The following is a 14,848-nucleotide window of genomic DNA, read 5'->3' on the forward strand; positions in this document are numbered from 1 at the left end:
TGAGAAAAAAATCCAAACAGGAAGTGGGAAATCTGAGATTTGTAGTTTTTGAACTCACCCCTATTAAATACAGTGGGATATTGGTTACGTTGCACTTCCCAAGGCTTCCATTAGATGTCAACCGCCTTTAGAAACTTGAATGAGGATTCTACTGTGAGGTGGAGCCGGATGGGAGCTCTTTTGAGTCAGTGGTCTGCCTTCAGCCTCGTTCTCAGTCACGCGCTTTCACTTGAGGTAGCTGTCGTTCCATTGCTTCTCTACAGACATAGGAATTCTCCGGTTGGAACATTATTGAACTTATATGATAAAAACATCCTAACGATTGATTCTATACTTAGTTTGACAAGTTCCTTCGACCTGTAATATAACCTTTTGAACATTTAGTCCGAAAGGACCAGATCGGCTGTTCATGAATAATGTTGACTACCCAACATGGCGGATATTTCTCTGGCTGGTTCGGGCTCTGAGCGCGGTTCTCACATTACGCTTTTTCCGTAAAGTTATATTAAAATCAAACACAGCGGTTGCATTAAGAAGCGTATCTATATTTCCATGTCTAAAAATTGTATTTTCATCGACATTTATAATGAATATTTCCGCAAATTCATGTGGCTCTCTGCAATATCACTGCATGTTTTGGAACTGAACGTAACACGCCAATGTAAATTAAGATTTTTGGATAGCAATATGAACTTTACCGAACAAAACATACATGTATTGCGTAACATGAATTCCTATGAGTGTCGTCTGATGAAGATCAAAAGGTTAGTGATTAATTGCCATCTCTTTTTGTGACTCCTCTCTTTAGCTGGAAAAATGGCTGGGTTTTTCTGTGAGTTGGTGGTGACCTAACAATCGTTTGTGGAGCTTTCGCTGTAAAGCATTCTTAAAAACAGACACTGGCTGGATTAACTAGAATTGTATCTTTAGAATCGTGCCTAATACTTGTATTTGGCGCCCTGCAATTACATTGGCTCTTGCCGAGGGGTTCCGGACAGTCCTAGACAGGTTAACAAGAAATTTGTGGAGTGGTTGAAAAACTAGTTTTAATGACTCCAACCTAAGTGTATGTAAACTTCCGACATCAACTGTATGTAGGGAATATGGAGCCATTTGGATGCATCCCATAAGCAGTGGGGGGGGGGGGGGGGTGTCACACTTGATTTACACCCAGAACCACAGACAAAGTGGAGAAAGGAGGAGATTGGGACAGAAGAATGAGTCTTGAATCTCTGGAAAATATTCAAAATGTGGGGCTTTCAGCTTGGTTGTGGGGATAACACGTTCCCGCCTTTGTTGGCTGTCCCGGGAAAGGAATAGGCCTCGTTCACAGCCGGTCACCCACACCCACTGCCTGTCCATTTTTTTTGTATAACCATTTATGTTCTGATACAATAAAAACAAAGCATGAAAATAAAGTACATCAATCTCCGGTCCATTTGTGTGTGTTCATTTTGAGATTGTTTCCTTTGAAGAGCATCACTCTTCCTCGCTCTCGTTTCCCGGTTCCATGTCAGAGTCACCGTTAGCTTTGGATTCCGTCCTCATGCCTTCCTCCGTCTCTTCTTCTCTATGCTCGTCTTCCATAGTCTCATCCTCTATGCCATCCTCCTCCCAGTTCTGCACAGACAAATTCCCAGATCAACCCAACAACTCAGTAAAAGACCGCAGTTCACAAGTCAAACAATAAACATAATGATCTGTGAGAATGTGTTTGTTCAAGAGCAAAAGCCTGCTTTACAAAACCGCCATAAACTTGAGTAGGCGTTTCACAACCCATCTGCATTCCTTCCCACCCTTTGTCGCAGTACCACTTACATCAGAATCTTCGTCTGGAAGACCTTCATCGCCTGAAGCCTTGTCTTCATCAGAGGACCCTGTAGAGCGGAGGGACAAGACAAAAACCAGTCATTCACAAAGCCACAGTTGAGACACTATACGGAACCACTTAACAGCTTTATTTCAGAGAGACATGAATCATACCACAGAAAAGGGGGAGAGATGGCCAGAGAAATGGAACAGACCAGAGAGGTGAAGGAACTATACTGTAAAAAAGCTCCTTTCTCTTAAATTCTGTTGGGTGAAAAGTACATGTTCGCATTTGAATTAGTTGACTTTCAGGGCCTGTTCGCTTTGACAGCACAATTGAGCTAAAAACTGAGGCTGTGACGGGGGATCTCGACTGGCTGTTTTGACGAGATTCTTCCCTAAAGCAAATACATAGATCCGCTACATTTACAGGCAACAGTCACTAGGGATGTTAACACAAAATTGGGATGTTAACATTTCCAACAAAAAAAATCACTAGCCCTTGCGCCACGGATTTAGTCACTGGGCTGAAGGATATTCTTGCCATGGGCGAGACGCCCCTGATTGATCGTGCCCACCGGTCACTGCACCCAAGCCCCGGAACGGTGAGAGGCCCCCTGATATTCAAGTGCACTTTTTCCATGAGAAGATGGAGAATATCGGACGAGGGAGCTGCTTCTCCACTTTAAAGTGCGGAACTGTGGGTTTAACGACGCACTCAAAATGAGAAAACATGTTCAATTTAGGCTTCTACCTCTTTTGGGGAGGTATTGTCTGGGGTGAGGGGCAGGAGGTTGAATTGTTCAGTTCTAATGCCATTGTCTTTTCAGTGTTTTTTCCCCCTATACCTTTTCCAAATACATTATTGCTCTGAGACAAGTTGTCCAGGGGTTTTGGGGTATTCATTGCTTTTCCACTCTATGCTCTAATGAAAGGATTGTATAACGGGAGTGCTCAGGGTTCCCGGAATAATACCATCAAGTACATTTTGTGAAACAAAAGGGGCTAACAACCCTGTGAAACGTAAGCAGGTGATGACACATTTAAAGGGTTTGAAGGCGAATCTGGCATTTCTACAAGAGACTCACTTGACTGGTGAGCACTTTCAGATTTGCAGGGACTGGGTTGGTAAACTGTTCAACTTACATAGTAAATCAAGAGGTGCTGAAATTTTGGATGATAAATCTAACCCCTTTGTATCTGAGGTAATTGCTGATCCTAAGGGACGATACATCAGTAATTGGTTAACTATTTTCTATCCCTTGATTTGGCAAGTTTGAAAAAATAGTTTACCTTTTGGAAGTGTCAATGTCATTAAAATGAATATGCTCGCCAAAGTTATATATTTATGTTAAAAACTGTTGGGATAGGGGGCAGTATTTTCACATCCGGATGAAAAGCGTGCCCAAAGTAACCTGCCTGTTTCTCAGGCCTAGAAGCTAGGATATGCATATAATTGGCAGATTTGGATAGAAAACACACCACATTTTCTAAAACTGTTACAATTATGTCTGAGATTAACAGAACTGATATGGCAGGTGAAACCCCGAGGACAAACACCACCCCCCCCCAAAAACAACATTCAGCATAACACTGATTTCAACGGCTAGTACTATAATTATAAGCCCAAGTACTCCCAAATTGCAGTTCCTAGGGCTTCCACTAGATGTCAAGTCCTTAGAAAGAGTTTCAGGCTGGTTTTTGGAAAAATGACCCAGAAATTGTAGTTTTTCTAGGTGGCTCCCATTTTGGCTATAGTGTTTCCAAGCGGGTGGAGGAAATCGCATTCTTTCTTATTTATCTCTGTTAACCTCTTGCTCCTACCTGGCACGCAGACATCCCATCTAGAGCTCTGGAAATGCAAATGCGCTACGCTAAATGCTAATAGTATTAGTTAAAACTCAAACGTTCATTAAAATGCACATGCTGGGTATTGAATTAAACCTACACTCGTGAATACAGGCAACAAGTCAGATTTTTCAAATGCTTTTCGGCGAAAGCATGAGAAGCTATTATCTGATAGCATGTAACACCACAAAAGACCCGCAGGGGACGTAAACAAAATAATTAGCATATTCGGCGCTACACAAACCGCACAAATAAAATAAAAGACATTAGTGAAACTCCGCCTTTGACCATCTTTGTTGGCACTCCTAGATGTCCCATAATCACTATTGGGTCTTTTTCTCTCTCGATTAAATCGGTCCATATATAGCCTAGATATTGTTCTATGTAGACTGTGATAAACGGAAAAAAATAGCGTTTCATAACGTAACGTCATTTTTTAAAATTACAATAAGTTGACGATAAACTTTCACAAAACACTTCGAAATACTTTTGTAATGCAACTTTAGGTATTAGTACACGTTAATAAGCAATAAAATGAATCAGGAGGAGATTTAAATTCTTTAGCTGTCAGTCTCGAAAAAATGTCCGGAGAGAGCTCGACCAAAACATCCGGTCGGAGACCGGAGGGAATCGGTTCCCTTGATTCGGTTTGACCAAGAATCAAAGCTGAATCAAATGACAAGACTCTAGACATCGTGTTGAAGCTGTAGGCACTGAAACCTCGGTCTCATGTAATTCGGTTCACTTTGAACAATTCCTGGAAGTAGCGCAAGGATATTTATTTCCATTTTCAGTGATCAGGTTTTCCTGTGCTTTTCGATGAAACGCACGTTCTGTTATAGTCACAGCCGTGATTTAACCCGTTTTATAAACGTCTGAGTGTTTTCTATCCACACATACTAATCATATGCATATACTATATTCCTGGCATGAGTAGCAGGGCGCTGAAATGTTGCGCGATTTTTAACAGAATGTTAGAAAAATTAGGGGGTAGGAGGAAGAGGTTAATGAACATACTATTCTCCGCCTTAAATTTTATAGGTATCCTAAGATACGCAAATAAACTAAGGTTTGATTATAAACGTTGTTTGACTTGTGTTTGGCTACGTTTATTAGTAACGTTTGGGATTCATTTTGTATGCATTTTGATGGAGGGAAACAGTGGATTATTGACTGAAGCGCGTCAGCTAAACTGAGTTATGGATATATAAAAGGACATTATCGAACAAAAAGGACCATTTGTGATGTAACTGGGACCTTTTGGAGAGCCAACAGAACAAGATCATATCTGGCGCTGACCCCTCTAGGGGTCAGCACCATTCTCTCTTCACAACTGAAGGATTCTCCCTTCACAACTGGCTAAGTGATTATTGCAGCGCAATGGGTGAATCTTGTTGACAATTTCAATTCCTTTTGGAAACAAAAACACGTTTTACACGGCTGAGATCCACCCAAATAATTTCCTCCTTTCACAGCATTATAAGGCTGCATTGAGACAATGACTTATCAATGACTCAAGCCCAGCTCAGGAAACCCCTACCATTGTGAAACTGAGTTGGCATAATGCTTCAGCAATTGTACAAAATACCAGGGGTGTTGGTGGACATTGTAAGTAACCAAATGCATGTCCCTTTACCTGTACCGAATGCCTCGAATCCTACAGCTTTTGTAGTAGCTCAGTTGGTAGAGCATGGCGCTTGTAACGCCAGGGTAGTGGGTTCAATTCCCGGGACCACCCATACGTAGAATGTATGCACACATGACTGTAAGTCGCTTTGGATAAAAGCGTCTGCTAAATGGCATATATTATTATTATTTATTATTATCATGTACCTATGAACAAGATTTATACTGTTAGCACTAAGCTGGTGTGCCCTATGAAGTACATTGTGAGCAGCTCACCCTGCACTAACAAATAACATCTACTTCTGCTAAGCCTCCCAGCAAAGCAATGAAAATAATCAAGCATCCCAGAAGAAAAGCGCTCAAAACAGTCCACGTTAAACACACTAGTAAATTATTAAACTACATAACAGATAAAATTAATATTCTGACGGTCTCTTAAACTCACTAAGATAATACCTTTGATGATGCAGTGGTAGCAATACAAGGTTATAACATTTACAGAAAATATAGAAATGCCAATGGTGGAGGTTGTGGTTCTGTTTATATTCAGAACCACATTCCTGTAAATAAGAGACAGTCTCATGTTAAATAATGTTGATATAATATGGCTACAGGTTAATCTGCCTCACCCAAAACCCATTCTGGTGGGAAACTGCTATAGACCACCAAATGCTAACAGTCAGTATATGGATAACATGTGTGAAATGCTTGATAATGTATGTGATAGAGGGGTAAGACTTTCAGGGGGTGATTTAAATAGACTGCCTTTCATCAAGCTGCTCGCTCAAGAAAAAGCTTAAAACTGTAACCAGTGCCTGCAACCTGGTTCAGGTTATCAGTCAACCTACCAGGGTAGTTACAAACAGCACAGGAACGAAATCAACATGTATTGATCACATCTTTACTAATACAACAGAAATGGGCTTGAAAGCAGTATCTAGATCCATTGGCTGTAGTGATCATAATATATAGTAGCCATATCTAGGAAAAGCAAAGTCACGAAGGCTGGGCCTAATAGTGTATAAGAGGTCATAGAAGTAATTTGATGTAAAGAATATTTGTTGGTCTGTGGTGGGTAATGAGGAACAAACACACTGCACTTGACATGTTTATGAAATTGCTTATTCCAGTTATTAATAAGCATGCACCCATTAAGAAAAGTACTATAAAAATAGATATCCCTGTGGATTGATGAGGAACAGAAGAATGTTAAGGTTGAGAAGGATGAGGCAAAAGGTATGTGAAATTAGTCTGGCTGCAAAAGGAATTGGCAGAAACTTCATGCAAATTGATAAAATCATGTGACTAAACTACACTATGAAACAAAGATAAATGACAAAGAATGACAGTAAAAAGCTTTGGAGCACCTTAAATTAAATTTCGGGGAAAAGGGCAAACTCGGTTCCATCATTCGTTGAATCAGATGGCTCATTCATTACAAAACCAACTGATAATGCTAACTACTTAAATCATTTTTTCATTTGCACAATAACCTCTTAAGCCTAGGGATGAATACTGCCCCCAAGTGCGTGCCCATAGTAAACAATTTTTTTGTCCAAAATTGCTAATATATGCATATAATAATTATTATTGAATAGAAAACTCTAAAGTTTCTAAAACCGTTTAAATTATGTCTGTATGTAAAGCAGAACTCAGGGCAGCCTTTCTCCCAAACTCTCTCTTGTCAAGAGAAAAGTTGGGTCAACTTTGACGTCATCGCCCCCACCCTTACCAACCAGCTACGGATCTGGGAACAGATTGTATGTGTTCAGCGCAATGTCTGCTTTCAAATGGGGCGTTCATTGTGAGAATCTCGCGCGCCCTCGTCTTTTGGCGGGCTAAAACGTTCGGGTCACGCGAAAATACATGCACTCTATTGCGCGCGTCTGAATTGGGGCGCTCTTTTTCCATGTAACACCAATTGATGTCGGTTTGTCTGTTCGCGCGGATTATTGTTTTACAACGTTTAAAACATCCTAAAGCTTGATTCTGCACTTAGTTTGACCAGTTTAGGAAGTTTTGGTGCGCAAGAGTGCGGGACCAGAAGTCATTTTGGGTGCATTTCAGCTGAAGCTGTTAGCATATGCTAATACAGAGACACAAAACTTGAAACCAAACGATGTATTGGGTATGTATGACTTCTTCCACGTCTTCTGATCGAAGAACATCAAAAGGTAAGGGAATATTTGTGGTTATTTTGAGTTTCTGTGGACTCCAAACGTAGAGGAGACATACTGCTAATATCTGAGCGCCGTCTCATATTATAGCCTAGTGAACAAATTCTGTAACGTTAAATAAATGTAACAGCGGTTGCATTAAGAAGTGTATCTTTGTAACTACAGTGCCATGCGAAAGTATTCGGCCCCCTTGAACGTTGCGACCTTTTGCCACATTTCAGGCTTCAAACATAAAGATATAAAACTGTATTTTTTCTGAAGAATCAACAACAAGTGGGACACAATAATGAAGTGGAACGACATTTATTGGGTATTTCAAACTTTTTTAACATATTAAAAACTGAAAAATTGGGCGTGCAAAATTACTGAGGATACTAGCAGATGATATAGCCACTAATAATCAGCCGGTTACCAAACTCAATGCTACAATGCTATTTTATAGTAAAATTGACAAACTTTCAGCATGCTTAAAGGAAAGGACATTCAACAAGCACAGCACTTACACAAATATAACATATATACAGGGAGTACAGGAGAGGGCTCAGAACGCACCCTTGTGGGGCCCCCGTGTTGAGGATCAGCGGGGAGGAGATGTTGCCTACCCTCACCACCTGGGGGCCGCCCGTCAGGAAGTCCAGTACCCAGTTGCACAGGGCGGGGTCGAGGCCCAGAGTCTCGAGCTTGGAGGGTACTATGGTGTTGAATGCCGAGCTGTAGTCGATGAACAGCATTCTCACATAGGTATTCCTCTTGTCCAGGTGGGTTAGGGCAGTGTGCAGTGTGGTTGAGATTGCATCGTCTGTGGACCTATTTGGGCGGTAAGCAAATTGGAGTGGGTCTAGGGTGTCAGGTAGGGTGGAGGTGATATGGTCCTTGACTAGTCTCTCAAAGCACTTCATGATGACGGAAGTGAGTGCTACGGGGCAGTAGTCGTTTAGCTCAGTTACCTTAGCTTTCTTGGGAACAGGAACAATGGTGGCCCTCTTGAAGCATGTCTGGTATAGGGATTGATTGAATATGTCCGTAAACACACCGGCCAGCTGGTCTGCGCATGCTCTGAGGGCGCGGCTGGGGATGCAGTCTGGGCCTGCAGCCTTGCGAGGGTTAACACGTTTAAATGTCTTACTCAACTCCGCTGCAGTGAAGGAGAGACCGCATGTTTCCGTTGCAGGCCGTGTCAGTGGCACTGTATTGTCCTCAAAGCGGGCAAAAAAGTTATTTAGTCTGCCTGGGAGCAAGACATCCTGGTCGTGACTGGGCTGGATTTCATCTTGTAGTCCGTGATTGACTGTAGACCCTGCCACATGCCTCTTGTGTCTGAGCCATTGAATTGAGATTCCACTTTGTCTCTGTACTGACGCTTAGCTTGTTTAATAGCCTTGGAGGGAATAGCTGCACTGTTTGTATTCAGTCATGTTGCCAGACACCTTGCCCTGATTAAAAGCAGTGGTTCGCGCTTTCAGTTTCACGCGAATGCTGCCATCAATCCACGGTTTCTGGTTAGGGAATGTTTTTATCGTTGCTATGGGAACGACATCTTCGACGCACGTTCTAATGAACTCGCACACCGAATCAGCGTATTCGTCAATATTCCCATCTGACGCAATACGAAACATGTCCCAGTTCACGTGATGGAAGCAGTCTTGGAGTGTAGAGTCAGCTTGGTCTGACCAGCGTTGGACAGACCTCAGCGTGGGAGCCTCTTGTTTTAATTTCTGCCTGTAGGCAGGGATCAGCAAAATGGAGTCGTGGTCAGCTTTTCCGAAAGGGGGGCGGGGCAGGGCCTTATATGCGTCGCGGAAGTTAGAGTAACAATGATCCAAGGTTTTACCACCCCTGGTTGCGCAATCGATATGCTGATAAAATTTAGGGAGTCTTGTTTTCAGATTAACCTTGTTAAAATCCCCAGCTACAATGAATGCAGCCTCCGGATAAATGTTTTCCAGTTTGCAAAGAGTTAAATAAAGTTCATTCAGAGCCATCGATGTGTCTGCTTGGGGGGGATATATACGGCTGTGATTATAATCGAAGAGAATTCTCTTGGAAGATAATGCAGTCTACATTTGATTGTGAGGAATTCTAAATCAGGTGAACAGAAGGATTTGAGTTCCTGTATGTTTCCTTCATCACACCATGTCCCGTTAGTCATGAGGCATACGCCCCCGCCACTCTTCTTACCAGAGAGATGTTTGTTTCTGTCCGCGCGATGCGTGGAGAAACCCGTTGGCTGCACCGCCCTGGATAGAGTCTTCCCAGTAAGCCATGTTTCCGTAAAGCAGAGAACGTTGCATTGTGGACTTCAGGAAACAGCAGAGGGAACACCCCCCTATCCACGTCGATGGAACAGTAGTGGAGAGGGTAGCTAGTTTTAAGTTCCTCGGCATACACATCACAGACAAACTGAATTGGTCCACTCACACTGACAGCGTCGTGAAGAAGGCGCAGCAGCGCCTATTCAACCTCAGGAGGCTGAAGAAATTCGGCTTGTCACCAAAAGCACTCACAAACTTCTACAGATGCACAATCGAGAGCATCCTGGCGGGCTGTATCACCGCCCGGTACGGCAACTGCTCCGCCCTCAACCGTAAGGCTAACAACGCATCACCGGGGGCAAACTACCTGCCCTCCAGGACACCTACACCATCCGTTGTTACAGGAAGGCCATAAAGATCATCAAGGACATCAACCACCCGAACCACTGCCTGTTCACCCCGCTATCATCCAGAAGGCGAGGTCAGTACAGGTGCATCAAAGCTGGGACCGAGAGACTGAAAAACAGCTTCTATCTCAAGGCCATCAGACTGTTAAACAGCCACCACTAACACTGAGTGGCTGCTGCCAACACACTGTCATTGACACTGACCCAACTCCAGCCATTTTAATAATGGGAATTGATGTAAATATATCACTAGCCACTTTAAACAATGCTACCTTATATAATGTTACTTACCCTACATTATTCATCTCATATGCATATGTATATACTGTACTCTACATCATCGACTGCATCCTTATGTAACACATGTATCACTAGCCACTTTAACTATGCCACTTTGTTTACTTTGTCTACACACTCATCTCATATGTATATACTGTACTCGATACCATCTACTGTATGCTGCTCTGTACCATCACTCATTCATATATCCTTATGTACATGTTCCTTATCCCCTTACACTGTGTATAAGACAGTAGTTTTGGAATTGTTAGTTAGATTACTTGTTGGTTATCACTGCATTGTCGGAACTAGAAGCACAAGCATTTCGCTACACTCGCATTTAACATCTGCTAACCATGTGTATGTGACAAATAAAATTTGATTTGAATGACAGAGAAATTGATGATAAGATTGTGGGGTTGTTTTGTTTGCTTTGAGTAAAGCCAGTGTGTCCATGTATGCAATGACTCAAGACTATACATGTTAGCTACTACAGTGACTGAAACACTTAAAGAGCTGCAGTTAGTTTCAGAGCAAGTGGCAAGGAATAAGTTAGTCCTGAATGTCTTAAACTAAACGTATTGGATTTGGGACAAACCCTTCACTAAACTCCAAACCTCAACTAAATATTGTAATAAATTGTGGAAATTGAGCAAGTTAAGGTGACAAAACCCTGTATTGTAAACCGTCAAGGTCAAAACATATTTATACAAAAGTAGCTAAGATGGGGAGAAGTCCAGCTGCTCTACCTTCTTAACAGCACTATCAACTATCAATCAAGGCTGGTCCTACAAGCCCTAGTTGTCTCACCTAGACTACTGTTCAGTTGTGTGGTCAGATGCCACAAAAAAGGACTTAGGAAAATTACAATTGGCTCAGAACAGGACTCTGGCTCAAAGTATAGGAGAGATTAACTTGGTCACTTCTTGTATTTGTGCAAGGTATAGACATGTTGAATGCACCAAGCTGTTTGGTTGAACTACTGGCAGACAGTTCGGACACCCACGCATACACCACAAGACATCTGTTCTGGACGGTGAAGCGACACTTTTTTAAACTGATAAAAAAATACACTTTATGGAACAGCGGGGACTGAAGCAACAAACATAGGCAGTCGCGCATACACACTATAACATACACACTGATTTATTTTTACTGTAGATGTGGTAGTGGTGGAGTATGTTCCTTATTTAAGGCGCACAGTGCATTGTTAAATATGAGAATGTAATGTTTTTTTAAATTGTATAAACTGCCTTAACTTTGCTAGCCCCTAGGAAGAATAGCTGCTTGCTTGGTAGGAACTAATGGGGATCAATTATACAAATAAGGTTTTTAGGGATGTTTTACACTTGTTTGAAGGAAGAACACTATTGGCTCTGGAGCAGCATGTGTAGGCTACACGCTGTGTCTGTGTAGAGTCCAGAGTCACTAGGGCAACGGGTCTGACACCTGTTCCAGGAAAGGGGGGTGGAAGCAAGGATGCCCCATCACCTTATTAATTCAGCCACTAGCAGGTCACTGCGGGTCGAGTTAAAGCGGAATTCTGCGTTTCTCACAGGATTTTCCCCCTGCTCGGCATCAGTAATTTTGTGCTTCAGTGTCATTCCACTCGGATGACAGTTCATGTATGGGCATTCTGTGCTCTGACTGATGTGTAGCTACTTCTCAGTGTAGCCAGCCGACTTTTCAACGGTAAAACTCTAAGATTAACTTCAAGCAAAACATTAGGAACTGTATATCATACAGTTTCTATGATAAACATGCATTGTTTTTGTAAAAAAAAAGAAAGTGCTTTTTCATTGTAAGCTCATTTACTTGTGGCTGCCAACCAAATATCATTGCATTTCTTGTTGTCATTTGATTAAAATTAAGCCATTTTCTGCCGAATGTGTTGCGCTACTGTATTTTCTGTGAAGAAAAACTACAGTTGCATGTCCCAGATCACAATATTGAAGGGGAAAAAAAGTTGACTTTCAATATAAAACACATCCCATGCCAAACAGCTGGACTCAGCAGCTCCCGCATTGTGCTATTTACAAACACCTGGCTGGCTCAACTGTTCTAGGGAACTACGGTAAGCTTCATAATGTAAAATAATGCGGTAGGGGAAATTAATGCGATCTGCTTTAGCGCCTAACGTTCCGCTCAAGTTGAATGCAGGTATTTACTCAAGTTGCTACAAACATTAAAATGCATTGAAAAACAGTCAGCAATAGTTCCAAAGGTATTGAAAAATCATCCCGTGGCTATTTCCAAATATACAGAATACCACCCAAGCCCACTACTCATACACCATATTTAGAAAATGTATTGTTCAGAAACATAAAATGCTGCTAAATAGCCAACAAACATTAAAACATTGATATTTTGGCCATATTCCAAGCCCTAATAGGAAATAGCTACCGGCGCTAATTATTTAATCAAAAGCCAAATTCTTACGCAGTTTTATACAGTGCCATAATGAGTAAGTTCGCTGGCTGCCCAGCAAAAGCTGTAGTTGTGATTTGGCATGTCGGTCAAAACCGAACACACCACTCCCAATTGCTCTCCTGCTTATCCGTTTTCAAATCATTGTTAACCAAGCAATATACAGTGTGTGTATAAATAAATAAAGAGGATACAGAGAGTGATAAAGGTATAAAAATAAAATTAAAAAAACATTGAGACCTTACCGTCCTCGTAGACAAGCTTGGCCTTATGGTCCACGTCTGTGACACCACTGTCACCTGTCACCACCTGGGAGAAAAAAAACACTTTAGGAGGCAGCAGTTGCCACAGGTGGGGGAAAAGCTGAATGGACAGTTTCATTTGTCCAATGAAGGCATTGTCCTGTTGAGCACAGGACTGCAGATAGTCATGGGAAACACTGGCCTTGGCAATAATGCAGCAGCACACAGAAATACTTGGTTTGGAACTTCTAACCCTGGCAGTTGACCGGTCATTTAATGGGAACACTCGCAATGGCTGCCAGGTATTGTAATGCAATCTTTTTCAAGACAATATAGAAAGTTCAAATGTTGTTAACTGAAGTGGCAATGCAACAACTTTTTTGTAATGTCAGTTAAGTTGAATAACACATTTTAAAACACATACAGTGCATTCTGAAAGTAACCCGACCGCTTGACTTTATCCACATTGTTACATTACAGCTTTATTTTAAAGTGAAAAAGTTTATTCCCCTCAATCTACACACAATAGCCCATAATGACAACTGGGTTCAAAAATGTTGCTCATGTAGAAAATATCACATTTACGTAAGTATTCAGACCCTTTACTCAGTACATTGTTTAAGCACCTTCGGCAGCAAGTGTAGCCTCACATCTTCTTGGGTACAATCTTGGCACACCTGTTTCTCCCATTCTTCTCTACAGATCCACTCAAAATCGCAGGTTGGATGGGGAGCATAGCTGCACAGCTATTTTCAGGTCTCCAGAGAGATGTTTGTCCGAGCCTCTCAAGGACATTGACACTTGTCCCAAAGCCAATTCTGCATTGTCTTCGCTGTGTGCTTGGGATCGTTGTCCTGTTTTAAGGTGAACCTTCACCCCAGTCTGAGGTCCTGAGCAGGTTTTCATCAAAGAACTCTGTACTTTGCGCCGTTAATGTCGTCTCCCAGTCCCCGCCGCTGAAAAAAACGTTGTTGTAGGGATAGTGCCAGGTTTCTTATAAACATGACACTTGGCATGCAGACCAATGAGTTCAATATTGGTTTCATCAGACCAGAGAAGCTTGTTTCTCGTGATCAGAGTCCTTTATGTGCCTTTTAGGAAACGCCAAGCGGGCTGTCATGTGCTTTACTTCTGGGCACTCCACAAAATGGCCTGATTGGTGGAGTGCTGCAGAGATGGTCGTCTTCTGGAAGGTTCTACCATCCCCACAGAGAAGCTCTGTCAGCGTGACCATCAGGTTCTTGGTCACCTCCCTGACCAAGGCCCTTCTCCCGATTGCTCAGTTTGGCCGGGCGGCCAGCTCTAAGAAGAGTCTTAGTGGTTCCAAACTGTTTCCATTGAAGAATTATGTAGGCCACTGTTCTTGGGGACCTTCAATGCTGCAGAAGTGTTTGTAATTTTTCCCGGATCTGTGCCTCGACAAAACCCTGTCTTGGAGCTCTTTGGACAATTCCTTCGATCTCATGGCTTAGTTTTTGCTCTGACATGCACTGTTTACATTTTTAAACATTTGCAAAAATTTCTCTAAACCTGTTTTCACTTTGTTTCCTAAATCCACACACACACACCATAATGACAAATGTTATCAATTTTAGAATAAGGCTATAACGTAACTAAGATGTGGAAAAAGTGAATGGGTATGAATACTTGTAAAATGCATTGTTATTTTACTTCCTGCTCTTATGGGTACACTCGCAATAGCCACCAGCATGCACACATTATGCCATCATTGGCTTGAATAGGGACACCCGTTCTATTCATTCAATGGCAGCAAATACAGT

The 14,848-nt window shown here is 42.0% G+C and overlaps 1 protein-coding gene across 1 annotated transcript in view; it reads right to left on the reverse strand.

Moving 5' to 3' along the window:
* Positions 1-284: 284 nt before the first annotated feature.
* Positions 285-14,848, reverse strand: part of LOC124046246 (WD repeat-containing protein 43-like) — a 29,879-nt gene continuing 15,315 nt past the window's right edge. The window contains exons 8-10 of the mRNA XM_046366399.1: positions 13,071-13,134; positions 1,819-1,877; positions 285-1,620 (exon numbers count right to left, since the gene is read on the reverse strand). Of these exons, the coding sequence (XP_046222355.1) occupies positions 1,480-1,620; positions 1,819-1,877; positions 13,071-13,134 (264 nt within the window). The 3' untranslated portion in view covers positions 285-1,479. The remainder of the gene's footprint in view (positions 1,621-1,818; positions 1,878-13,070; positions 13,135-14,848) is intronic.

The sequence above is a fragment of the Oncorhynchus gorbuscha genome, linkage group LG10 (assembly GCF_021184085.1).
Source record: "Oncorhynchus gorbuscha isolate QuinsamMale2020 ecotype Even-year linkage group LG10, OgorEven_v1.0, whole genome shotgun sequence".
NCBI lineage: Eukaryota > Metazoa > Chordata > Actinopteri > Salmoniformes > Salmonidae > Oncorhynchus > Oncorhynchus gorbuscha.